The 22,827-nt window shown below is 61.9% G+C and overlaps 1 protein-coding gene across 2 annotated transcripts; it reads left to right on the top strand.

The window, feature by feature from the left end:
• Positions 1 to 396: 396 nt before the first annotated feature.
• Positions 397 to 20,237, top strand: GRK2 (G protein-coupled receptor kinase 2). 2 transcript variants are annotated; one of them, XM_058526279.1, is made up of 21 exons: positions 397 to 714; positions 11,152 to 11,228; positions 13,099 to 13,172; positions 13,319 to 13,420; positions 13,542 to 13,616; positions 13,743 to 13,804; positions 14,555 to 14,606; positions 14,891 to 14,982; positions 15,357 to 15,456; positions 15,549 to 15,627; positions 15,722 to 15,852; positions 16,139 to 16,233; positions 16,309 to 16,416; positions 16,626 to 16,692; positions 17,046 to 17,146; positions 17,712 to 17,778; positions 17,859 to 17,954; positions 18,178 to 18,340; positions 18,511 to 18,647; positions 18,738 to 18,851; positions 18,947 to 20,237. In XM_058526279.1, the coding sequence occupies exons 1-21, from the start codon at positions 602 to 604 to the stop codon at positions 19,109 to 19,111; spliced, it is 2,070 nt and encodes a 689-aa protein (XP_058382262.1). In that variant the 5' UTR covers positions 397 to 601; the 3' UTR covers positions 19,112 to 20,237. The 2 variants fall into 2 exon arrangements, with proteins under 2 accessions (XP_058382262.1, XP_058382263.1); XM_058526280.1 differs by lacking the exon at positions 397 to 714 and adding an exon at positions 8,291 to 8,768.
• The last annotated feature ends 2,590 nt before the right edge of the window (positions 20,238 to 22,827 follow it).

Here is a 22,827-nt window from a genome sequence, read left to right as displayed (position 1 = left end):
GACCCAAGTCCCTGGGATCATGTTCTGAAGTGCCAGTCTGGGGTCAGGGCCGTGGTCTATCCTGGAGTCTGGGATCCGAGCTGGGATCCGAGTTGCGGTCAAGGTCTGGGTCTAGGGCCTCCTTCGGTGCCGGGTCCCTGTCGTGTTCCAGGTCTGGGGTCAGGGTCACGGCCCAGGCCCGGGGAGGGGTCGGGTCTGAGTTGGGGTCCGGGCGGCCACGGGGTCAGGCTCGGTCCGCCGCACGGCCTCCAGGGGGCGCCGCCGCCCGCCCGCCCTCCCGGCCCTCGCGGGTTCGCTGGCGCTGTGCGCGGCAGGCGGGGCCGGAGGCGGCGGCGGCTCCGGGGCGGCGGTGGCGGCGGCGGCGGCGGCGGCGGCCCGACTGCAGTCCCGGCGGGAGCGGAGCGAGCCGGGGCCGGGCCCGAGCCGGCGCCATGGGGCGGCGCCGCCTGTGAGCCGCGGCGAGCGGAGCCGCGGGCGCCGAGCGGGGCCGGGCGGGCGGCGGCGCCCGAGGCCGACGGAGCGGCCGGGCCGGGCCGAGCGCGCCGAGCCGAGCGGAGCGGAGCCGAGCCGAGCGGCGGGAGAGGCCGCCGCCGCCGCCAAGATGGCGGACCTGGAGGCGGTGCTGGCCGACGTGAGCTACCTGATGGCCATGGAGAAGAGCAAGGCCACGCCGGCCGCGCGCGCCAGCAAGAAGATCCTGCTGCCCGAGCCCAGGTGAGGCGGCGCCGGCGCCGGCCCCGGCCCGCGCCCGCGCCTGCGCCCGCGGGCGCCCTGCCCGGCCCCCCGAGCCGGCGCCCGACCCCCAGCCCTCAGCCCCAGACCCCCCAGGCGCGAGCCCGGGACCTCTCAGCCCGTCCACCGCCCCGGGACCCGCAGCCCCGAGCCGACCCCGCAGCCCCAGGCCCCGTGCACCTGAACCCGGGCGCCCCAACGCCGGGGCTTTCCTGCCCCGCTGGCTCCTCGAGCGCTCCGTACCCCCCGCCCCGCTCTACCCCCCTGTCCCTTCCTCCACTCTAGCTGGCCCTCATCTCTGTCGGCCCCTGCTCCTCCCTTCTCCCACAGGGGCCCCATGCCTCCCTTCATCCTCCTCCGGGCAGCCCGTGCTCCCCGTGGGGTCCCCTCCTCCGGCTGCCACCATCTACCTGGCCTGACTCTATTGCCCATCCTTTTACTGCCTCTATTCTGGGCACCCCCCTTGGGGTTCCACTACCCCTACCCCTAGCCCCCTCTGGTCAACACTTGTGTGAGATCTGGGGGAGACAAGTCTTCCGGGGTCTTCTGCACCCTTCTGGTCGGTCGCTGGCTTGGAGTGGGGTTTGAGAGTGCTTTGGGGGCCAGGGTGGTGGTGAGGAGCAGGGTGTGGTGTGTGCCCCATCCCAGTGGGAGAGACGCCCCCTGTCCCTCTCCCCTCGCATTCCCCCTCTGGTGGGCCCTGCCTGTGGTGCCCTGTGGGTGCTGTTTGCAGGGGAACATCCCAGAACCCTGCAGCAGCTGGACCAAGGCTGCCCCCTCTCCATGAGACATCTGATGTCATCACACCTGGTATCAAAGTTGAAACTGTTCAGGATGTAGTATCAGAAGTACACAGGATACGGACGATAGCTGAGGCTTGTCCAGCGTTTTATGGCTTCTAGAGTATTTGCTCGTTGTTTGAGCCTGACAGCAGCCCATGAGGAGGTAGGACAGGTGTGGTTTTGTCCCCATGGCACAGGTGGAGAAGCTGAAGCCTGCCCAGTGTCACAGGTAATCCAGAGTGGTGCCTGGCCCCCAGATCAGGGCTTCCGGCTTCTAGTTCCATATTGTGTCCACCACTCTGGCGTGAGCCGGGGCCTGGCCGTTCTGCATCTACGAGAGCCGTGTGCCCACCACGAGTCCTCATGTCATGTGGCCAGGCCAGTCCCAGCACGACCTCCATACCTGCCTGAGAGTTGGCATGCTGGTGCCTGGCTGGCCCGGGAGCCTGGGCCTGTGCTAGGTGTCATGGTCTTATCATGTGACTTTGGGCAAGTCCCTTCCCGTTTCTGGGCCTCGGTTTTCTCATCTGTGAAATGTGGATGGTGTGAAATAATGGCTGAGACTGTGCGGCGTTCTGAGTCTTTGAAGCAGGGCCCGAGGCTGCAGGGGGTGCCATGCTGATGTCTCCGGTTCCCCCGTCCATGCCTTGTTCTTGCTGGGTTTCGGGTTGACTGCACACCAGGCCTGGGAGAGGAAAATGGGTCTGCATTTTGAAAAGGTCGTTAGAGCCCTTTTTTTCTAAGACATTTGCAGTCAGATTTCTCAAAACAGGAACCAGACTGACTGTTAGCTGGGGGCTGTCCAGGGAGCGGCAACAGTTAGAACAAAAATGAGTTCAGAAATGACAAAGCCACGAGGGAGGAAATGGGGGAAGTCAACCTTTGGGGTTCTCAACGGCTCTCCTTGGTGGCCGCGGCCTTGAGACCCTCCTGCCGGTTGGAGTTCTGCAAAGTGTGAGGCGGGGCCTTTTCTGGAACTCTCTGCCTTTGGGTAATCTCTCCCCAGAATGCATTGCTCCTGATGGGGCCCCGCCTTGGGTTGGCCATGCAGGTGTTAGAACCCTGAGAAACGAGGCGTTCCTCTTTTCCTGTCCCCTTTACCATCCGTGGTAGTGATGGTGGCGACAGGAGTGATGGTGGAAATTATAATTTATTATTTATTTTGACATCTGTCATCTCAGTTGATCCAAAACTCAACCTGTGAAGTTGGCAAGGCTGTGCCTTGCGTGTAGTAGTTGCTCAAGAACTATCGGGACTGTGTGGTGTCAGAAGCCAGGTGGACTGCGAGTTTTAGGGGAACAGCAGGAGACGGGAGCCAGGTGTCATGGGTTCTCATATAGGGTCACCATCTGGCAGCACGACCTTGGGCAGATTGCCCCCATCTGTGAGGTGGACCAGAGGCTCTAGCAGTGACTGACAGTGGGCTAAGGACAGGGAAGGGCCAGAGCCACTCTGTGCAGCAGGCCGGGGCTGGCCCTGGGAGTCCAGGTCTCCTGCGTTGGAGGACACGTCACCCTTTGCTTTATGCTTTGCACACCCAGTGGGTCAGGTGCCTCCTGCCCTGGGAGGTCATCATGACTGTATCTTGTGTTTGCCTGGCACGTCCCAGTTTGCTTTTTACTCCATTTTATCCTTTTCACAGCTGTGGGCAGCAGGCACAGCAAGTGGTATGCTCCCATTTAATAGTTGAAGCAACTGAGGCTCAGAAAGGCGGGGGGGGGGGGACACACTTGGTCACAGAGACAAGCTAGAATTTGAACGCGGGTCTCTGCACCCCCAGGGGCTCTCTCACTGCTGTGCTTCGTTTTCTCCACACACGCCTCTGCACCTCTGCTCTCACCCCCTCCATGTTTTGTGGAATGTGCCAGCTGGCCTCCCTCCTCTGGGGAGCTGGGGGTCTGGGGAGGTGGCCTGGAAGCAGCAGGGCAGCCCCCAGCGCCGTCAGCTGCCTGGGTCTCAGGCCCAGCCCCCTCCCCCTTGGCTGGGACAGAGCTGAGGTGCCCTGGCAAAGCTGGTGCACGGAGCAGGCAGTTCCAGGCCTGGGGTCATGTCTTCCCCCCACTCACAAGGTCAGAGTGAGGGAGGAAGGCCACGGTTTGTCCATGACAAGGTGCCATTTGGAGTTGTTCCCACCTTGGGGTGGTCCATCTTGGCAGCCTCCCTGTGGCTGGTGCCCGGCTTGTGGCTTGGCTGGGAGCTGGGGCTGGCATCTCAGCTCTGACTTCGCAGGGCTGGGGAACGGGAGCTGTTGGGCACAGTGCCACTTAGAGTTGGCACAGGGGCCTCCCATTCTGTCACCCTATAGAATCCAAGGAAACAGACCCATTTCTCAACCTTCTATTGGAAGGAGGCAGCATCGTGTAGCTGGAAGACAGGAGAGCTGGCTTCTAATCCCGCTGCAATACCAGCTCATGTGGGACCCAGGCATGTCCCTTAGGCTGGCTGAGCCTGCCTCAGTTTCCACCTTGGTAAAACGAGAGGGCTGCACCTTCACCGATGACCTCTCGGGGTCTGTGGTCTGTGCCTCTCCCTGGAGGAGCCGTTGTCTCCTTCCCCAGCAGTGGCTGCAGTCCTGTAATTATCGTCATTTTCTTAATATGACCACGGAGCCCTTGTGTAATTAATCTCTAGGCTCCCGGCTGAGGAGCCCGGCCTGGGCGGTCCCAGGAGATGCCCCTGCCCTCCCTGGTGACAGTGGCAGCCCCAGCAGCAGATTGTCGGAGCCGGGTGCCTCTTGCAGCCTCCCATTTTCTTGGCTCTTTCCTGGTCCCTCCCCCACCAGGGATTTCCTCCTTCCAGCCCTTTCCTGGCTTCCCTGTCTCCCAGACCCCCCACTCTTCCTCTACTGCTTCGTCGTTCCTGTTAACTCTTTGCCTCCAGGACTTCCTGCTCTTGGTTTGTGGGGGGAAGGGGTGCAGGGGAACGTTTTCTCCCTTCCTCCTCCCTCCACTTCTCCATCACCAGCAGAAACCCTGCTGTTTCCAGCCTTTTTCCCTTACCCAGAACTTTCCACTCCAGTAGCAGTGTTCTCTCCTCTCCTGCCCCTGGAAACAAGATTATCTTTTCGGCAGGCAGTCATTCCCTCTGGGCCTTTGAAGCCCCCGCTTTCCCCAGGAATGAGTCTCTGGGCCGTCTTTTCCCATCTGTTCTCCTTTCCAGAGCACGGGTTTCACATTTTTGCCATTAAGTTGCTCGCTCACTCACTTACCCGCCCGCCGTTCCCTCGGTAAATGGATTTGAAGGGAGCGTGAGCATTACAGGTTGGAATCCGTGCAGGGGAATATGGGCTCTGTCAACCCGGGAATAACGTGTCCTATTAATGCACGATCAATTCCTAGTAGTAAATTCCCGGTGACGTCAGCTGTAGGCACACTCCACAGCGGGCGGTTCCTCCCGCCCCGGGCACCCAGGTCGGCTTTGCAGGCGGACTGAGCGCTCGGGGGCTTGAAGGTTCAGGCTGCGTGCACGTGGCTGGTGCTTCCAGGATCTTGTGCTCGTGCCTCGGAACAAACAGCAGAGCCTCCATCACACCTGCCCTTTCTTCCTGTGGCCCCTCCCCGCTCTCCTGTGGCCCCACAGGCCAGTGTCCTCCGCTGCTCGCATAAGATGGGATTACACTCAAGTTATCACTAATCTGTTTCCATTAAGGGGCACTAAAAATGAGGTGTCTGGCTGCAGCTTTTTTCTAAAACAATAGCATTCCTTCTCTACATCGCTCCTTTCTGCAAAGGGTAGCGTCTACGCCGGCAGAAGAGCAGGGTTTCAGAAGTGGGTCTTCTGTGTCAGCAGCTCTGTCCTCTGAGGGGGGAGTTCTCTGACTCTGGAGGCTGTCCTGGGTTTGGGGTGGGGGACAGCCTCCTTCTGGGAACTGCAGGGCAACGAGCCCTGGAAGTTTGTTCTTGGTGCATTCTAATGTGGTGGCGGTAAATTCCAGGGTGTGGTGTTCATGTCATATTCGTGTAGAAGCCATGACATATGACAAGGCCGCCAGAGTGTCTCTTCCCGCACATCCTGCAGGGAGCCACTCTGAGGCCGCCGTGCCGTCGGGAGCCTGGGTTGCTGTGGACATTTGCAGTGGGCTTGTGTGTGTGGTGCCTGGTGGGGGTCATCTTCTCTTCCAGGGCCGAGGCTTGCTCCAGAGTTGACGGTGTGGGTTGGGCTTTCCCATTTGGTGTGTGGCCCTGTCCTCGGGCTCTGAGGATATTGTCAGCCCCAGGAAGAGTCATTGAGAAATGTTAATAAGAAGCCCCAGGGGACTTCCTCCTACCACTGCCACCTCACTGCCATGTTTCCTGGAAATGCCACAGAGGAGTACCTCAGCCGTGGCCACAGCCTCTGTTGTGCTGGCTTGTTAACCATCATCTCCCAGGGCATAGCAGTTCCCAGGGTGGCTGCACCAGACCCGCCAGGCCCGTAGCCCCCGTGCCAGCTCGCACCATCCTGGGATTTCGTGGCTCTGGCATCCTTGTCACACAGGAGCACAGGAACCATGGCCCCTGGCCTGCCAGATGCCAGCTAGAGCTGCCCCAGCCCGATGGGCTCCCGGGAAGGATGCTGCACAAGGCCGGGGTCACCTGAGACCCTGCACCCAGCTCTTCCTCAGAGGTTGAGGGGAGGCCTCTGCCTAGCGGAGACGCTCTCTCAGGGAGCCTTGGATGTTTTCTCGGTGTGGGACTCTGGCCAGCTGCTCAGCTTCTTCTAGCCTTGATTTCTTTCCCATCAACGCGTGTGTGTTGGCTTCTGATCCCTGCAGTCCACATAAGCTACAGTCTATGACCCTCAGTGGGCCCAGGCCAGCCCGCCAGGTCGCTGCGCCACAAAGCGAGAGACTGCTTTTCTTCTGAACCACATGGCGCCGAATGGTACCGGAAGTTCTCCCCCTCAACCCTCACCCCCTTCCTGCCATCCTGTCACCCCAACCCGCACTCGGGGCTGGGAGGGAGGAAGTGCTCTCTGCCTCAGCGTCAGGCTGGGCCTGCTCAGAGCAGCTGCGGCCAGAGGGAACAGCCTAGGCTGTAGGTGGCAGTGCCAGGCAGTTCCCTGCCATGGCGGGGTAGGCCTTCTGCCAAGGCGCCCTCCATGCTTCGTCAGGGCAGGTATCAGGCTCTGCCCACTGGGGCCCGCAACTGAGCAACAGGAGTGCATGAGGCTGGTCTGTGAGCAGAGTGGAGTTGCAGCCGCTCGCCTGGCTCAAGGAGTGCTCGTGGGCCCAGCTCCGGTCAGGGCTCCCCGGTCAGGAGGCCACCTGGCCATAGGCCCTACCCTCTGAGGACATGGCAGATGTGAGACAGAGACCCAAACAAGGCCATGTAGCTTATGATCACGTTCTAGAAGGAGACGCAGGCTGTGGAATCCCAGAAGGAGGGCTTCCTCCAGGAGGGGGACACAACCTGCTGGCCCTCACAGTGAGGCTGGCATCTTAAGAGAGTTCTCCTTTGCTGTGTCCTCTCAGGCCTTTAAATGGCCAGCGCGGTGGTGGCGATTCAGCATTTTGTTGACATCCTCATTTTACAAATGGGGAAACTGGACATTTAAAGTTTGTGACTTGGCCTGGCCTTCCAAAGGGAGAGCCATTTGGAACCCAGGCCTGGGCTCCCATCCGACCGTGAGAGCAAAGGCGGCCCCGAGGCCCTTTCCCAGAGGGACTGGGAGCCTTCGAGTCCTTCTGGTGGGGAAGATGCAGACACTCGGCTTTCTTGACAACCCAGAGTCGATCTGGGAGCCACATGCTCCTAGATGTCAGGGTTGTTGACCTGGGTGGGGGCAGGAATGCTGCTCTGGGCTCGTTGCCACTCCAGGCTCCACCAGTATCAGGGAGCAGGTTTTGGAGACAGAGGGGACCTGGCGCAGGAGGCTGCCACCGCCTCCCGTGCCAGCCGGTACTTGCCACCCTGACGGGAGCTTCCCCCGTGACACATTTTTCTAACCTGTCCACTCCCTCAGCCACCAGCCCCGTGGGAACGGACAGGAAACCCTCACGTTGCCGCTTCGGGGGCCTTCCCTTCAAGGGCCCTGCTCAAGTCTGACCTCGTGTTTGGTTGGGGGGGGTTGTTTATTTTATTTAGAAAACATTTTTTTCTTTTTAAGGAAGAAAGTAGAGCACTGTGGGCTGGGAAGAATGCCGCGGCCATCCCGTGCGGGCTTCTGAGGGAGGCGGGGTCTGCCTCCGAGGCCACTCGGAGCCCGGGCCTGCTTCCTGCTGTTCCCTGGGCTGAGCCAACAACAGAGCCGCCCAGAAGGGAGCAGGCTCTGCCACCAGCGCACTCCCCAGAGAAGAGACGGTTCCCTGCTCTCTCTTTGGAGGCAGGCCCTCCCCAAGAGCACGTTTCCTGGTGGGGACCTTTGCGTGTCCAGTTCCAGGCTGCTCTGGAGGGCCGCCGAGTCACGTGGCGGGAAGCGCTCCCCAGCTGCCGGCTGGCATTCCCACTGCGTCGCCTTTGCCGAGCTGGCGCCAGTCTTGCTGGTTCCCAGGAAGTGAGTTTGGGGCTCAGGAGAGCTTCCCAGGGACTATTGCAAGGGCCGTGCCCAGCTGCCTGGTGGGGTCATCTGTGACAGGCTGGGGTCACTTTGTCATCTGCATCTGCCTGTCTGGACATTCCATCTGGCCACACCTGACCACCATCTGATCATCCACCCCCATGGAGGATTGACATTTTGTGATATTTTTTCCTTCTTCATTGCTTTTTCTCATCCTCTTCCATAGACCAAAATGTCCTGGAACACAAGAATGGGGTGCAGATGTGGAGAGCAAAGAGCTGAGCGGAGGAGCGGTGAGGGTCCAGCCTTCCTGGTCCCCGTCACAGGAGGAATCCAGGCACCTCGCCCTTGCGGGGTTCCCGGGCTCTAGACCCCTAACTCCCGGCTGCCTGGTCTCTCGACCCTGCCAAGCCTTCGCTGCCTTGGCCCGGGCCCTTCCTGCTGTGCACCACCCCAGCACACCCCCGGCCTGACCTACTGTCTGAACAGGAGGTCCCAAGCTGTCCCTTGCAGACCTGGGAGCCCTAAGAGCTCAGCGCAGACTGTGCCCCGTGGGCTCCTGGGGCTCAGGTCTCCAGTTTGCAGGCCCTGGGGCAGGGGCTGTGTCTTTCTCAGTTTCACAGATTTTTCAAGCTCCTGCTATGTGTGAAACACACGTGGGACTTGGGATCTGGGTTCACCTCCTGAGTCCCATGGGGCCAGGGAGGTGTGTCCTTGATGGTGGCTGCTGGATGTGACCTGGTGTGTGGCCCCGGGAGGGGAGCGTGTGCCAGCATGGTGAGAGCCACATTCTGGTCCTGGAACCCCCGGCGGTTGTGGAGGGTGTCCTCACTTTCCCAGAGGGAACCGACCCTGAAGTGGCAGCTCAGGGCCACCCGGCCACCAGCCCTCAGCTTGGGGCTTTTCTCTTGTCGGCTAGAGTCACAGGATGGGGACACAGGATGGCTATCCTCGTCATCAGTGCCCTTCTTCCTGTTGGAGACAGTTTTTGGAGGAGGTCATGTTACCTCTAGCCTCTGAGGGTTGGGAGGCCGGAGAGCGGGTCACAGCTTCAGGATTGTGCTGACGACAGCTCTGCGTGCTCCCGGGTTATCTTGTGTGGCCTTTTCTGTGTGGGTTGAACATGGGCAAGGGCCTGGGAGGGCTGGGGCCTGGGCTTCCGCCCAGACTTTCTCAGTAGGAAAGTGCTCAGTGGAAAAGGGCAGGAGTCCCCTGCCTTCAATCCCAGGCCCAGAGGCTGGGCAGGGTCTACTGGCTGCACTCGTCCTGCCTGGAGCCCCCTCTCTGATGGGGTCCCAAACCATGAGACCCTCATAGGCTTAGCCTGCCATCCAGCTGGCCTTGTCGACTCTTCTCCTGTCTGTCCACAGCCCAAGCTCCTACCCCACCTGTCTCTTTCCCTCCTTCCCGGCTCAGTGTCCTCATCTATCTGGGCTTCTTCCTGGGGGTGCCTCCAGTGGAGTCTGTCTGCTCACTTGCTGCCCTGGACCAAGCTTCCCAGGTGTCCTCTGCCCAGGCCCCTCCCTGCCCCATGGCCTCTTGCTCATCCCTGGCCAGGCCTTCCCCTGCCTGTCCCCGCATTCACCCACCTGCCCTGGGCTTCACCACCTGTTGACATCCTGTTTGCACTTGAGGAACCCAGCGAAGTTCCGCCTTCTCCACACAACCTCTCCTAACAGCCCAGAACACTTCCCTCCCTGAGTCTCCTCACACTGACCAGGTCCCACTCAGGCTTTGTCACATGCTGTCTACTGTCATAGAACCACAGACACAGGACTTGTGCCCTGGGAGGACCTGCCTGGAGGGCAAGGATGGGTAGGGGTGCATGGCACCTTCCAGTGGGTGGTGTGCAGTGGTCCCCCGAGACTGGGCCCCATGCTGGGCTCTGGGGTGGGGGGTGCAGGGATGCAGAGAGGCGGGGGCACAGAGCTGGCCTTTCTGATCTGAGTCCTTGCCACCCGCTGTCTCTTCACCAGCGGCCTGCTGGTGACCCCACGTACCCTAAGGGCCGTGTGAGCATTGCGTGGGCTCAGGTGTGACTGCCCAGCACGGCCCTCAGTATGGGCAGCTTGAGAACCTTCCTCAGAAGCCCGGGCTAGTGCGGGCCAGACATGACCACAGCTGGCCGTCATGACAGGCAGGCCAGCAGGGCTGGACTGGCCCAGCAGATGGGAGGAGGGGACAGCAAGTTTCGTCTGTGGCATGAAGTGCAGCCCAGTGTTACTTTCCAGACGGCGCTCAGGGTCGGGGATAAGGTAAACAGGTGGGGAGTGTGGGGATGGGCTTCTGTGGTCACAATGGCCAGCCTCTCCCCTGCTACCCTCCCATGCAACCCAGGGGCAAGGGGCACATTTTCAATTCAGGTATTAGGGACATGGGAACTCAGGCTTGGCTGTTTTTTTTTCCTGTTTTAAAAAATTGGCATATAATTCATTTCACATAAAATTCATCATTTTAAAGTGTACAATTCAGTGGATTTTAGTACATTCACTGTGTTGTACAAACCTCACCTATTCCAGAAGATGTCCATCACTCCTAAAAGAAACCCCACACTCATTAGCAGCCACTCCCCTGTCCTCCCCCAGTCCCTGGCACCCACTAATCTGCTTTCTGTCTCTGTGGATTTGCCTGTTCTGGACAGGGCTATAGATGGAATCATATGATATGCAGCTTTCTGTGACTATCTCTTTTCACTTAGCAGAATGCTTTCAAGATTCATCCGTCTCGTAATGCACATGTGTTTCAGTGCGTCGTTCCATTTTATGGCCGAGCAGTATTCCACTGTAACGATAGGCCACGTTTTGGTTATCCATCATCTGCTGATGGGTGAAGCCTGGCTTTTGAGGTTTGGCCAAGTTCCCAAAGTCAGCACGAGGCAGCGCTGGGACCAAACTTCTGAGCAGCCACCTGCTGGCCACCTTAGCTTTTGGGGACAGAGCCTTGGCACAGGCTTCCTCAGGGGTCTCTGGTGTGACATGTGGTAAGGTCTACCTGGGTGGCTGCCTTCCTGGAGGGAGCGGTGACACCCAGCAGCGGTGCTCTCCACTCCAGATTCTGGGAGAGGAGGCAGCGGCCTTCCAGGGAAGGAGGGCCAAGGAAGGGCCAGCAGGCCTGAGAGGAGCCACAAGGGCTCCAAGTCACTGCGGTCCCTGTTTTTCAGCATCCGCAGTGTCATGCAGAAATACCTGGAGGACCGGGGCGAGGTGACCTTTGAGAAGATCTTCTCCCAGAAGCTGGGTGAGTACAGTGGGGGCTCTGCCAGCCCCAAGGGCTTTCTGCCGCTTGTCTAGCTGCCCAAGCCTGGGGCCTGGGGGGCAGGAGGATCCCGAGGCCGCCTTCCAGCCCCCACCTCAGCTGGCTGGGCTGTGTTCTCCTCTCCCAGGAGGTTTGGCCTCCCAGCCCCGGGGGTAGGGCAGCCAGTGAGCGCCCCCTGGGGTGGCAGCAGGGCTGCTCAGGGCTGCGACCCATGGTGCCTCCCAGCCCCTGGCTGTTGGCCCAGGGAGCCCCGTGAAGGGGGTGGGGGCCCAGCAGTCTTCCAGAGCCGCCTGCCGGGGAAGTTCCTCCTTTGGGGTTTTTGTTTTTGAGAGTTGCAGCTTCCCCTTGGCGCAGGCACATCTGCTCTGGGCCGTTGGTAGAACTGACAGGAAGGGGCGGGGCCCTTCCTGTGGCGCCTGCTGCTCTGTGGTCGGCCTGGCCCCGCCCCCATGGGTCGTCTTTGTGAGCAACCTGCTTTGGCAGGCCCCTTCATCCTCCTCCTCCAGTGCCAGTTGTCTGAGACACTTTGTGGGTCCACCCCACAGACCTGGCCCATTGGGCAGGGTTGGAGCGGGTCTCAGGGAAGCAGGTTTCAGCCACACACAGCTCTGATTTGGCCTTCTGGCGAACAGGATCTCAGCTCTGAAATGGGAGTGGCCTGGCCTGGCTTGGCCTGGCAGGATCAGGCGTTAGAGGTCAGGCTTGGGGAATCAGGAAGCACAGTTTGGGTCCCCTGCCTGTGCTGTGTGACCTTGGGCACATCGCTTCACCTCTCTGAGCCTGCTGGTGTCCTCACCTGGGAACTAGGACTCAGGAGCCCTGCTGCCCAGGACTCTTGGAGGACAGTGGTCAGTGAAAGCCCCTTGCCCACTGGGAAGCCCTAGTTATTAGTTACCCAAAGGCATGATATTGAAAGGCCAGGCCACCCTTAGCAGAAGTGATGGCTGCGAGCCCTGGCAGAAGTGCCCAGAGAGGGCCCCCAAAGAGGCGTGGGAAGCCACCGGTGCAAGCCTGGTCACCCGTGTCGGACTGGAAGGAGCAAAGACCGCCCTTACTTCTGCTTTGCCCTCCAGGGCTGCTCTGGGGCCAGGCCTCAGCCCCACTCCCTGGGAGGGGGTCTCCTGTGAGCCCTTTCTGCAGCCCCTCTTCCCTTCCCCAACGGCCTTATGTCCTTCAAGACCACCTGCACCAGGGCCCCACCCCCTGCCTGTCTTTCCCAGGGCCTTCCATCTGGTAGAGGAGTCTTGAGTCCTGCTCATCCCTGCCACGTGCTGCCTGCCTGACAGGCCTCCCTGAGCCTCAGTTTCCCCAACTGGACCCACCCTCCTTGTCTGTTTCTCAGGGCTGCTGTGAGAATCAGCCAGATGATGGAGGGGGCCCAAGGCCAGGGAGAGGGGTGTGGTCCCGCTCGGAGGCTGCCTTCCATCCTGTGCTGCAGCTCAGGCTGGCCCAGGTGGATCTCACTGCACCTGCACAGCCCTCCCGGTGGGGGTGTTGCCCTCTCGGAGGAGGCGCAGGCCCCAGACTGCAGTGACAGGCCGGGGGACCCGGGCGCCAGAGCCAGCTCCTTGCCTCTGCCTCACCAGGGTGCCTGTCACATCCCAGCTGCCATCCAAGGAAGCAGACTCTGGGAGGGGTAGAAACGCGGGCACCCCTACCTTGAATCCCAGAATCTGCAGTGGGTGGCAGCCTTTGAGGCTGCCTTGCCCAGCACCCCGCTGGGGGCAGAGACCACCTTGGCTGCCTCCTTGGCCAGTTCTGCCCAGGGAGCCCCAAGCCCACACCTCCCACCATGATGGGAAGGTGTCTGAGAGGGATGTGGCTCAGTGTGACCCAACACGCTTGCTTTCAGGGTACCTGCTCTTCCGAGACTTCTGCCTGAAACACCTGGAGGAGGCCAAGCCGTTGGTCGAGTTCTATGAGGAGGTGAGGCCGGATGGGCTGGCGGGGGTGCAGCGGGGCCTGGCCCCGCTCTGGCTGGAGAAAGGGGAAGAGGTTGGGGCTACTTTTGTTGAATCCACAAGACGTCTGGTGTTGGTGTCAGTGTCACCCGTGGGGACCTTGTCCTCTAGATCAAGAAATACGAGAAGCTAGAGACAGAGGAGGAGCGCCTGGCCCGCAGCCGGGAGATCTTCGACACCTACATCATGAAGGAGCTGCTGGCCCGCTCGCACGTGAGTGCCCCGGCTAGCTTGTCCTCAGGCCCGGACCTGCACGCCGCCCCAGAGCGACCTGGGTGTTGGGAAGGGGTGAAAGGACCCTGCGGAGAATTCATGGCCACCTCTGTCTTCCCAGCCCTTCTCCAAAAGTGCCACTGAGCATGTCCAGGGCCACCTGGTGAAGAAGCAGGTGCCTCCAGATCTCTTTCAGGTATGTGCTGGGCTTGTTCCCTGCTGCCTCTCAGCCCAGTCGGGGCCACCCTGGGGCAGCCCCGGTCAAGGAGCCTAGTCAGCTCCCCCTCTGGCTCTGTCACCAACCTCCAGCTTCCTCCCTTAGCCCTACATCGAAGAGATTTGTCAGAACCTGCGAGGGGATGTGTTCCAGAAATTCATCGAGAGGTGAGAGCGGGGCGTGTGCCGTAGGGGAAGAGGCTGCCCTGAGGAGGGATATGGATGGCGTGGAGGAGAGAGGCCTGCCTGCTTTAAGCCCCGGCAGGTGGGCAGCTGGCCCATCTGCGGCCCAGTGCAGGGACCACTGGGAGGTCGTCGCCTCCTCCACACTCCTGCCCCGGCCTTCTCAGTACCGGGCATCTCCAGGCTGTCCTAGACGATTCTCCAGGGACTAAGGGGCCACCGACGCATCTTCCCCTCCCAGGGACTGCCTAGCACCTTGCTGGGCCCATCTGGGCCAAGAAGCATCGGGATGGTGTTTGGGGCGGGCAAGAGAGGGCACACTGCCCTGATGCCTGTGGCCTGGTGGGTGGGGGTTGTGGGCAGATTTCAGCTTGATGTAAGGAACAGCTTGGTTAGGGTCCCGGCTGCCCAGCCGTGGAGTGGGGCCTTCACAGGGAGTGAGTGCTGTGTCACTGGAGGTGTGCAAGCAGGGACGAGATGAGCATTGTCGAGGATGTGGTAGCAGGAAGTCTGGGTCAGACTGGAAGACTCCTCTCTAAGCTTGTCTGATCCCAGCAGGAGCCCAAAGACAGGTCGCCAGGCCGCTCAGGCCAGCGTTGTTCCTGGCAGTCCCAGAAGAGGACCGTGAGGCTCGGGACCCGGGAATGGCAGTGGGGTGGGGCAGGCTCGTGCTCAGCATCATTCCGCCTGCCCTCTTTCTGAGGCTTGTCTGAGCCCCGGCTTCTTCTCTTACAGCGATAAATTCACACGGTTTTGCCAGTGGAAGAATGTGGAGCTCAACATCCACGTGAGTGGGCTGGGCGGGTGTGGAGAGCCCTGCTCCCCGCTCTCCTCCCTGGGAGCCAGGCCCGGGGAGGTCAGGGGCGTCTGCCCTTCAGCCCCTGGGCCGTGGCTGTGCAGTCAGTGGCAGGATCCCAGTGGGGGTGGCTCAGGGCAGGTAATAAGCATGTGGCGAGGGTGGCCCCGGGTGTGGGGGCCCTGACATGGGACCAGCCCCCGCTGCCTGGGCGCCTCTGTCCCAGGGCGGGGCCCAGGCAGCCTGCAGTGACGCCGGTTGTTGCCTCCCCCCAGCTGACCATGAATGACTTCAGCGTGCACCGCATCATCGGGCGCGGGGGCTTCGGCGAGGTCTATGGATGCCGGAAGGCCGACACGGGCAAGATGTGAGCGCCTGCTCAGCTGGCGGCGGCGGCGGGGGGGTGCCTGAGGGAGGGGAGGGCCCTGGGAGCCAGGTGGCAGGGTCCCGAGTGGGCAGTCTCTGCAAAGGGCCATACGCTGTTCCCTCCAGGCTGCTGTCTCCCTCCCTCCTGTCTGCGCTGTTACCCGCCCCACAGGCCCCCGCGGCCCCCAACCCACCGGCACTTTCTCCTGCCTTCTCTCTGTCTCTGATTCTCTGATGTGTGTCATAGCTTGTTGTGGTGTCTAGTTTTCCCCGCAGAAGCCTGAGGACTGTCCCCTCCCCCGAGAGGCAGCCCTGGGCTCTGCATGAAGGTGCGTGTGGACTGACTGACTGACCGACAGCCCCTCCCCCTCCCAGGTACGCCATGAAGTGTCTGGACAAGAAGCGCATCAAGATGAAGCAGGGGGAGACCCTGGCCCTGAATGAGCGCATCATGCTCTCCCTCGTCAGCACCGGCGTGAGTGGCGGGCCCGGGCTGGCCACCAGAGCAGCGTCAGGTTCCAGAACCTTGAGCAACCTCTGCTGACCTCCCCTCCCGTCCTCTCCTAGGACTGCCCGTTCATCGTCTGCATGTCGTACGCGTTCCACACGCCAGACAAGCTCAGCTTCATCCTCGATCTCATGAATGGTGAGTGCGTGGCCTGGCCCCAAGGGCACTGCAGGGCTGGGGGCTGGGGGCTGGGCAGGGAGCTGAGCGCCACCTGCGGGGCTGCCTCCTTCAGGTGGGGACCTGCACTACCACCTGTCCCAGCACGGGGTCTTCTCCGAGGCCGACATGCGCTTCTACGCGGCCGAGATCATCCTGGGCCTGGAGCACATGCACAACCGCTTCGTTGTCTACCGGGACCTGAAGGTGAGGTGCCGCCGAGGTCCCCTCCCTCCTCAGCACGCCTGGCTGCCAGGCCCACGGGAGTGGTGTCCTGGGACAGGGCCGGCCCGGCTCCTCCCCTCTTCACCCTTCCTCCCACCCAGCCATTTTCTGGGTTCGGGTTGTGATTGGAGGAAGGAGAAGACCCACCCGGGGCCTTGTCCCTGGACACTGATAATCTAGAGCGAGGACAGTGACCCGGCTGGCATCTTGCCTGGCCGGGCACTGTCCTGAGCCGCCCCCGGGGCAGCTCACTGGGCTTCCTCCACAGCCGGCCAATATCCTTCTGGACGAGCACGGCCACGTGCGCATTTCAGACCTGGGCCTGGCCTGCGACTTCTCCAAGAAGAAGCCCCACGCCAGCGTGTGAGTGCCTTAGCCCCCCACTCTTCCTTCCCACACCCTCCGCCAAATCCGCTCATGGCCTCCTCGCCTCCACAGGGGCACCCACGGGTACATGGCCCCCGAGGTTCTGCAGAAGGGCGTGGCCTACGACAGCAGCGCCGACTGGTTCTCCCTGGGCTGCATGCTCTTCAAGTTGCTGAGGGGGTGAGCGGGCCATCCCAGGCGGGTGGGTGGGACAGGACAGAGAGAAGCTCTTCCCCAGGCCAAGTAGGAGGCTGGGGGCCGGGAACCCACAGCTGCTTGGGTGTTAGGGGTGGCATCATCCCTGGCTTTGGATGAGGATCATTCATGCTGCCTGTCTCAGTTTCCCCATTCCTGTCCTCTGACCTTGGACTTTGGCCTCTCTTGCCCAGGCACAGCCCCTTCCGGCAGCACAAGACCAAAGACAAGCATGAAATTGACCGCATGACGTTGACAATGGTGAGTGTAGGCTCCCAGCCCCTGGAGGCTGGGTGGAGCCCAGGGGGACCACAGTGGGGCTTGGGTCTCCTGCGGGTATCAGGGTCACGGTCTCTTGGTTCTCACCAACTAGCGACGATCTCGGGCTGCTTATCCACACTCTGGCCTCCTGCCCTGTAGGCTCCCCACTCCCTGTTGTCAGAGCAAGCATGCCTGCTGGGGGTGAGTTAGGAAGCTGTGCGCATTTCAGACCTGGGCCTGGCCTGCGACTGTCTCTCCTTGTGCTGCGGGCTGGACTCCCCGGGGGCCCCAGAGCTGTGATGGGGCCACAGGCCCTCCCTTGGTCCCTGTCAACATCCCACTCCTCCCTGCAGGCCGTGGAGCTGCCTGACTCCTTCTCCCCCGAGCTCCGCTCCTTGCTCGAGGGGCTGCTGCAGAGGGATGTCAACCGGAGACTGGGCTGCCTGGGCCGAGGGTGAGTGCCCGGGACCAGGCCGCTGTCCCCGGCCTGCCCTCCTGCCGGGCTCTGGGCGCTGGGGCATGCTGCTTTGTTCAGGCCTCTGCAGTGGGCCGCTGGGTCAGCCTGCCCGGGCCTCCGCCTGTGCCTCCCTGAGGACAGGGCTGTGTCTCGTCACTGGAGTGCCGTCCATGGTCCCAGCCTCCTTTGAGGAACTCACAGGTTTTCAGGGTGCGGGGCTGCCCAGGGGTGCAGCTGCTGGAGCGGCCTGGGGACTGGCTTCCAGAGGGGCCCTTGTAACAAAGACGGTGATGATGATGATGACAGCAGCTTTTTATGTTTATTAAACATTTACCAAGTGCCAGGTGTAATGTTGCGAGAAATACAAATATCTAGACTCACGACAGCCGTGCGATGTGGGAACTGCTCCTCTTTCCATCTTAGAGATGAGGAAACAGGCTGAGGTTTAAGGAACTTGACCAAGGTCTCGGAGCTGGAGTGGCAGAACCAGGAGTTAGCCTGGGCCACCTGCCCCAGGGCCCAGACTTAGTCCGCAGCCTGGACGACCCGCATCTCCCCACAGGGCCCAGGAAGTGAAGGAGAGCCCCTTCTTCCGCTCCCTGGACTGGCAGATGGTCTTCTTGCAGAAGGTAACGGCCTGGGGCTGGGGCTGGGCGGGGCACCTGCAGCCCCTGCCCTGTGCTGATGCCCAGCTCCCGTTGTGCTGCAGTACCCGCCCCCGCTGATCCCGCCACGAGGGGAGGTGAACGCGGCCGATGCCTTCGACATTGGCTCTTTTGATGAGGAGGACACAAAAGGCATCAAGGTACCGGGCCTTGCCTGGCCTCTCCCACCTGAGCCCGGCCTGCGTGGCATCCTCCTCCTCTGCCCTTGAGACCCCGCGCCCGCCCTGTCAGCTGCTGGGCCTCGGGCTCCTCCTCCCTAGACATCCCTGGGGGTGGCGGCTGGGCCAGACCACTCTGCCCCGGGGGGCCTGGGGCTGAGCAGGCCTGTGGCTGATGGATGTCCCTCCCTGTCCACACGTGAAGTTACTGGACAGCGACCAGGAGCTCTACCGCAACTTCCCCCTCACCATCTCGGAGCGGTGGCAGCAGGAGGTGGCAGAGACTGTCTTCGACACCATCAACGCTGAGACGGACCGGCTGGAGACCCGCAAGAAAACCAAAAACAAGCAGCTGGGCCACGAAGAAGGTGAGGGTCCGTGGCTGCCGTGGGCACCCGCTGCCCACCTTAGAGATGAGAAACAGGCTTGGGTTTCAGGAACCTGGCCCAGGTCGCGGCCAGAAAGCAACCAGACCAGGATTCAAACCTGGGCGGGGCTGGGCCCAGCTGAGGCCGCCTCTCTTGCTCTCTTCGGTCAGACTACGCCCTGGGCAAGGACTGCATCATGCACGGCTACATGTCCAAGATGGGCAACCCCTTCCTGACGCAGTGGCAGCGGCGGTACTTCTACCTGTTCCCCAACCGGCTCGAGTGGCGGGGCGAGGGCGAGGCCCCGGTAAGGAGCGTGGCTGGCGCCGGGGGCTCGTGGGGTCAGTGGCCGGCTGGGCTTGTCCTGCGCCCTCACCACCCCCTCCCCGCCCTGCAGCAGAGCCTGCTGACCATGGAGGAGATCCAGTCGGTGGAGGAGACACAGATCAAGGAGCGGAAGTGCCTCCTTCTCAAGATCCGCGGCGGGAAACAGTTCGTCCTGCAGTGCGATGTGAGTGGGGCCGGGGCAGGCGGCGGGGGCAGGGTGGGGACGGAGGGGCCTTCGGGGCGCCCGGCCCCGCCTGACGGAGCCTGGGGCGTGTGCAGAGCGACCCTGAGCTGGTGCAGTGGAAGAAGGAGCTGCGGGACGCCTACCGCGAGGCCCAGCAGCTGGTGCAGCGGGTGCCCAAGATGAAGAACAAGCCCCGCTCGCCCGTGGTGGAGCTGAGCAAGGTGCCGCTGATCCAGCGAGGCAGCGCCAACGGCCTCTGACCCGCCCGCCCATCCTCCTGCCCGCCCGCCCGCCTTTTATAAACCTCTAATTTATTTTGTCGAATTTTTATTATTTGTTTTCCCGCAAAGCGGAAAAGGTTTTATTTTGTAATTATTGTGATTTCCTGTGGCCCCAGCCTGGCCCAGCCCCCAGGGAGGGGCCTGCTTGCCTTGGCTCCTGCTGCCACCACCCCAGCCACTGTCCGGCCCCCCTCAGCCCTGACCCCCCAGGGGCCGCCCGCTCCCAGTGTCTTCCTGTGGGGGGCGAGCAGCCCCCAGCAGCCCTCCCGCCCCTTCCCCGGGGATGCCGCCACACCGAGTTGTGCACCTCAGGCTCTGTGGGCTGTGCTCTGTGCCCACGGCACAGCTGGGTGGCCCAGCACCCCCCACCCCAGGGGAGGCCGCAGCACAGGGATGCTACTTGAATGTTCCCACTGCGGCCCCTCCTGCAACAGGGACACAGCCCTGCACTGTCCTGCCCTCCAGCCAGGGGTGGGAGAGGGGCCCGTTGTCTCCCTGACCCAGGGCCTCCCACAGTGATCTGGGCCCCTGCACCCTTGCTCGAGAAGAGCCTCTGTGTCACTGACTGCCTCCATTCCCACCTTCCCTGGACACTGGGCTCGGCCAGGAGGGTGGCGTTGGCAGTGGGTGCTGCTGCCCTCACTGTAGCCCCCCCCTTCCTCCCGCCGAAGCGCCCGGGCTCAGGGACCACAGAAAGGCCACTGCGGGTTGTGCCACACTGGCCTGGCCTGGCCCCAAGGTCCCCCTTTCCCCCCATCTGCCCAGGACCATAGAAGGGCCAGCAGCTGGCCGGGCAGCACAGCGAGAGGGGGCCGGGTGGTGCCAGCCCTTCCCCAAGGCCGGTCAGAGTGCCCCCCGGGCTGTCCAGCCCCACAGCCCCACGTCCTGTCAGTGCCACCGCCCACAGGGCGCCACCTCGCCCGCCGCATGCCCCCTCGTGCCAGTCTCGCTGCCATGTGTGGTGTCGCACCCTCTCCCCCGGGGCTGGGTCGGCGCACCCTCCCCCCATCTACTCACTCCCCGGGGCATTTCTTTGCCGATTTTTGAATGTGATTTTAAAGAGTGGAAAATGATACTATGCGTTTTTATAAAAAATGGTGCCTGACTTGGCTGTGTCAGACTCTTTTGTGCCCGATGATAATTTTTAGCCTCCACTGGGCGGGGGGCTGAGGGGAGAGGGTCTTGGTGGCACCAGGTCTCTCCACAGCAGGCATCCAGGGCCCGCTGCCCAGGCCCAGGCACTCTCCAGGGTGGGGCGGGGCGCTCCCACTCCCCTTCTCCCACCCCGACGGCTGTCCTCTGACTGTCCGGGAGCAGAGGGGTCTTCTGCCCACTACCCAGGGAAGCAAGAGGAGGTGCCTGCATTTCAGTGCTCGGTGTCACATTTGGACTGGCTGACTGAGGACACCCCTGTGGACAGTGAGACAAGCACCTCTGCCCTCAGGGCCACACTGCAGCCTCTGGGCCCTTGGCCTTCTCTGGCTTTGTCCTCCCTTCTGGCCTCGCTGTGCAGCCCCCAGCAGTCCCTGAGGCCTGAGGGATCCCGCAGCATCAGGCCTCATCTACCCAGAGGCTCTGGTCAACTTCCTTTTCCCCATGTCCCTGCTCTCCAGGCCCCCATGGGTGGTGTCCTTTGCTGCCCACCCTATGTGGGGCTCTGCTGGGCAAGGCTGAGGGGCTCACAGAGTCTCGGAGGAAATGGCCTTTGAGCTGGGCCTCCAGCACTGGGGTAGAGGAGGTGGGGAGGACATTTCTGATGCCGAGCAGGGCCAGGCAGTCAGGAGTGGCTCAGGTTGGCAGGAGCACTGTGAGAAGGAGACAGGCCTGGGAGGTTGTGAATGCCAGGCTAACCTGGCCCAGAGCCCAGCGCGCACTTAGTGACTACAGAACGAAGATGGGAATGGATGTGGAGCCTGAACCTGGAAAGGCTCTGGGGAGTCCTTAAAGGCTCTGGACAGAGGCTGGGTGATGAGAGCTGGCTGTAAAAGTAAGTCACTGATTACCACGCGCAGGATGTGTGGAGGGCGGTGAAGGATAGGAGGCAGGGAGACAGGTTAGGGGCCACTGCTTCTGTCCAGGGAAGAGGTGTCATGATGGTGGTGAGAGAGGAGGAGATGCAAAGAAGCCAGATGAGAAGAACACGCCCAGCAGGAATGGGTGGGACCTGGAGGTGACAGAAAGGTGGCAGTCCCAGATGGCACATGACAGCCAGGAGCAGAGCTGGCCTGAGGGGAAGATGGTAAATGTGGCTGGATCTGGTTTCAGACATTTCGATGGGCTAGCATGAGGCACTGGGCACAGAGATGTCCCAGAAGGAGCTGAAATGCAGTCCTGGAGGTGGCATCAGAGTGACAGTGGGAACAGACAGGCTTTCAGCCAGGGAGAAGCCCGACTTGGGGGTCAGGAAGGGAGAAAGAGCCGCTGGAAAGGGTTGAGAAGACAACCGGATTAGGAATCAAGGGCCAGTGGGAAGTTGTGTTCAAGACCGCAAATCAAGAGAGGCTGGGCCTGAGAAAGTCCTGCTAGATTTGGGTGGAAGATGGCTTGGGGGAGGGGTAGCCCCGTTTAAGAAAGGTGGAGGAGCTAGAGGGGGCGGCAGCAGTGGCGGCCAGCAGGGCCTGATTTTAGAGTTCTGGACATTCAGAGGCCTTTGAGCTACTGTAGACCGAGGACATTACAACGACCTGGTGACACCACAAGGCCGGGCAGCGAAGTTATCCCAGATAGCCCAGGAGCCACCCGGCCACAAGGAGAGGGCAGGGTGAAAATGGCAACCAGGGCCTCCCAGCCCAGACTCAGCTCAAACTTCTAGATCAAACTATCTAGTCATTTTACAGATAAGAAGACTGAGACCAGAGGATCAGTCTTGGCCAAGCCTGGCCACTGCCTCACCATCCAACAAGACCAGGACCAGACCGCAGGCTAAGGCTAGGGTAAGGACGCCATGGCTCGGCCGACTGAGGCCTGCACACTGGTTCCGGTGTGGGTGGAGGGGCCGGCCCTGATTTCGAAACTCCCCTTCCTCTCCTGACACTGGCAGCAAAGTGCAGCCTCTGCAAAAGGGCTCCATGCAGTGGGTGAAAGCAGCCGTTCGTGGTGGACAGTCCTTCACCAGGAGGGGTCAGAACTAGCAAGGCCTGGGCCCCCCACTCGCCAATACTCCCCTCCCTGACTCCAGAGCCCTGAGGGGCCGCCTCCCCGCATGGCTGGGCCCAGCCCGTGGTGTGGCGCCACCGGACACCGGCCCAGGTCCCTGGGGAAGGCGCGTCATGCCAAGCTGGCCAGCATTTAGGGGCATCTGTGACGTGATGGAAACGGGAGCCAGGACCTCCCGCCTCCCCCGCACTCACAGGCATAGTACTTGCGAGGCCTGGGGTAGGAAGAGCGGGACATGGGCGGGTGGCTGCTGGGGGGACGCAACTAATCCAGAGGAGCAGGACCGGCAGCTCGCTGCGCACACGCGCGCGCACAACCCGAGGGCCCAGGCCCCACCCCTCGCCCAGCCGCCCCGCCCCCGGACCGCCTCCTCCCCTTTCCGGACCCGCCAGGAGGGGTCTGCGCTGGGCCTGGGCGCCCCCTGCAGGCCGCGGGCGGAGGTTGGCCAGGCCCCGCCCTCCGGACCGCCCACCGCAGACCCTTGCCCTGCCGAGGTCCCGGCCGAGACCCGGGTCCCGGCTTCTCTCCTGGCGCGCGTG

The sequence above is a fragment of the Diceros bicornis genome, chromosome 31 (assembly GCF_020826845.1).
Source record: "Diceros bicornis minor isolate mBicDic1 chromosome 31, mDicBic1.mat.cur, whole genome shotgun sequence".
In the NCBI taxonomy this organism is placed as follows: Eukaryota; Metazoa; Chordata; class Mammalia; order Perissodactyla; family Rhinocerotidae; genus Diceros; species Diceros bicornis.
The sequence above is the reverse complement of the archived record's forward strand: the minus strand, read 5'-3'. Positions and strand labels throughout refer to the sequence as shown.